This window comes from Otolemur garnettii, unplaced genomic scaffold (assembly GCF_000181295.1).
Source record: "Otolemur garnettii isolate 467f Iridium unplaced genomic scaffold, OtoGar3 scaffold00037, whole genome shotgun sequence".
Taxonomy (NCBI): domain Eukaryota; kingdom Metazoa; phylum Chordata; class Mammalia; order Primates; family Galagidae; genus Otolemur; species Otolemur garnettii.
Window position 1 is genome coordinate 352,422 of NW_003852432.1, and position 2,998 is coordinate 355,419.

At 54.7% G+C, this 2,998-nt stretch overlaps 1 protein-coding gene across 1 annotated transcript in view; it reads right to left on the reverse strand.

Annotated features, from left to right (window-relative positions):
- Window positions 1–236: 236 nt before the first annotated feature.
- The window catches only part of SMO (smoothened, frizzled class receptor), a 25,430-nt gene continuing 22,668 nt past the window's right edge, over window positions 237–2,998 (reverse strand). The window contains exons 10-12 of the mRNA XM_012805144.2: window positions 2,674–2,822; window positions 1,887–2,021; window positions 237–1,642 (exon numbers count right to left, since the gene is read on the reverse strand). Of these exons, the coding sequence (XP_012660598.1) occupies window positions 1,215–1,642; window positions 1,887–2,021; window positions 2,674–2,822 (712 nt within the window). The 3' untranslated portion in view covers window positions 237–1,214. The remainder of the gene's footprint in view (window positions 1,643–1,886; window positions 2,022–2,673; window positions 2,823–2,998) is intronic.

Sequence of the window (2,998 nt, forward strand, 5' to 3'; positions counted from 1 at the left end):
AGTGGCTACAGAAGAGCTTTTGTCCACATATAGCCAACTGGACAAGGAGGATAGCCAGCACACACAGCTGACACTGGCCTCAAGTACGACTGTTAGTAGTGACCTCATTAGCACCAAGTTCTTGACCTTTAAGAAAGGCTTTAGGAGGACACGGAAGACAAGAGATCAGGACCAGGTAAATAGGCCAGGACCGGGGCCTATAAAAAAAACCACCACCACCAAAAAACCACCAACAGTTTATACAAAACCCTTTTATTTACTGTTTATATTTCTTCTCCCCATCTCTATCCCCCAGCATGGAACCCAGCCAGCTTCTACAACTTGCTGCTGTCTGGTTCTTCAAAGGGGGGCTGTGGGGACCTGTTTGGAGGTTGAAGGAAGCTTTCTTGCCTGGCTGAAGCTACAGCAGCTCCCAAGGTAGCCTCTCAAGTCAAGAGGACCCACCCCCACCGAATGGGTATGAGGAAGAGATAATGTGTCTGTCTGAGGCCTCGCCATTTACTGCTTCTGTTCCACACCAGGCCAAGGTGCTAGAGTTGAATCACTCTCTCCCCTGGAGATGGTGCTGAGCGCATGGTGAGGGTAGGGTGGGGGTGTAAGTGTGTGTGCTGCCGCTCCGAGTCCTAATCAACAGAAAGAGGTTGGCCTGGCTAAACTGAAATAGGAGAGGAGAAGGACAAGGAAACTGAGAATGGATGTGGAGTAGGGCCACCTGTCAGGAGAGGTTCTGGCCCCTCCCAGCCCCATGACCACCTAGGAGAGGAAATCAGAGCCCTGTCCCTACTTAGGCAAAGAACTAATGACACAATAAACACTTTTGGTCTGAGAGTGCCAGGATAGGGCACTCATCCACCCAGAAATGGGCAGCCAGCCCTTGTCTGACATAGGCTTGGCTGCCTCCCTGGGTATCACAGCACACTCCAGGTAGTGTCACCCCTGCCTCTGCCATTACTGCCACACCACAATTTCTGTGTACCCCATGACCCTGTTGGAGACTGATGCTGCCAATCAGACTCCAGCTGGTAGGGAAGTAACAAGGGCCCTGAGCCCACCACAGAGATGTTGGGCTCTTTCCTACAGTCCTGCTGCCTTGAGCCAGACATACAGAACTCTCCTGGCAAGGCACCTGGCCCACAGGTTCTCTGGAAGACAAGATCCTAGGGAAGCATTAAGAGCCTGGAGAGATATTTGTTCCCATCTTTCCAGTTACAGGCTCAGAAGTCCGAGTCCGCATCCATGAGCTCTGCCTCCATCAGGTTGGTGCGGGAATGTATGGGACCCAGACCCTGCCGGCGGCCGTGAGCCCAGGCCATGGGGGCAGGCACACTGGGCAGGAATGGATCCTGGAGGGGACTAGGCTCTGGGCAGAATGGGTTGGAGACCAGAGCCCAGGTTCCCTGTCGGCAGGGCTCACTGGCTCCCCAGGTGCCCGCTGCCACCAGACATTTCTGCCGGGGCAGCTGAGGCAGTCGAGGAACAGCACTGGAGGCAGGAGCAGCATGGTGAAGCTCTGGGGGTGGCCCCAGAGGGCACACCTCCTTCTTCCTCTTCCTCCTCTTCTTCTTCCGGCCCAGGCGCTTCTGCAGCTCTGGGGAGATCTCTGCTTCTACCAGCCAGAGGTTGGCATGTTCCTCAGGGGGCACTGACAGGGGAGAGATAAACGAGTCTGGGGCCCTGGCTCTGTCCACAACATGTCTGCTCTCCCTGGACTCTTGCTCCTTTAGCTCTGGGACCCACACCTTTAGACTTTCAGCACCCCCGCCTCACCCTTCAGATATGTCGGGGCCTTTTTTTCTTCCTGCCTTTCTGGCAGTCCCTGTGTCCAGGCCCAGGAGTCCCCAGGCTCTGTGCCCTCCACCTTCCTCCAGAAGCCTGAACCCTCATACCTGGGGTTGCCACAGGGGTGACAGAAACATCCTGGGGCAGTATGGCTCCTCTCCGAGCCACCATCTTGGTGACATGCTGGGCCCAGGCAGAAGAGACATCAGCTGAGGGCTCATTGAGGTCAAAGGCCAAACCCGCTATGGGAATAGAAGAAAAGAAGGAGCAGTGACTCCCCCAGTCCTGGCAGTGACTCTTCCCTTATTCAGCACTATTTATCTTCCTCCAGCCAATCCTTCCTGCTCCACCAGAAAAAGCTCATCCTGTACAGCCAGGTGCTGTAGCAAGTGCTTATAGTCCCAGCTACCTGGGAGGCTAAGGCAAGAGAATCACTTGAACCCAAGAGTTTGAGGTCACTATGAGCTAAGATGCTATGGCACCCTACCAAAGGTGACCAAGTGAGACTCTGTCTCAAAATAAAACAAAAACAAAAAACAGCTCATCCTGTAACACAGTGATCTCTACTACCCACTCAGAATCTGAACCTGGGCCTCAGGTTCCCAAAGGACCAACCAGATGACAGAAATCCAGGAAGAGCAAGTGGAGAATTTAGGAGAAAAAAGGAGAGGTAGGTGAGTCTTCTTGGAACTAAAGCACCAGCAAAAAGACAGGGACAGAAACTAGAGAGAAGAGAATCCCCCTGGAGAGGAATGAGCATGTCAGTGAGAGGAGGAAGCGAGGAGGAAGCACCTGCCTCCTCCAAACAATGTAGGAGCCCCCGCCAGCCTGGGAGGGAGTGGGCATAGGCGCTGCAGCTGGCAGCTCAGATGGAGGGAAGGAGCTCTTGCTCACCCACGGGCCCGTCGTGTGAGACGGTGTGCATGCTGAAGGACAGCTCCTGGCCCGGGTTCTGCAGTAGCTCACGCCGCTTAGAGAAGGCCTTGGCGATCATCTTGCTCTTCTTGATCCGTTTGGGCTCATCATCACTCTGCCCAGTCAACCTGAGAGCACAAAGGGTGGGGACAGGGAGTGGAGGAACAGCTGCTTCCCATCAAGTCTTGGGAAGGGCCAGCATTCCGTTCCCTCCAGGGAAGGTGGCGTCCAAGGGCCTGAAGTCCCTCAAGGGCTCGGAGCAGTAGAGGGCTTCTTTGCAAAGAACCGGGCCTGGAGTACAGGG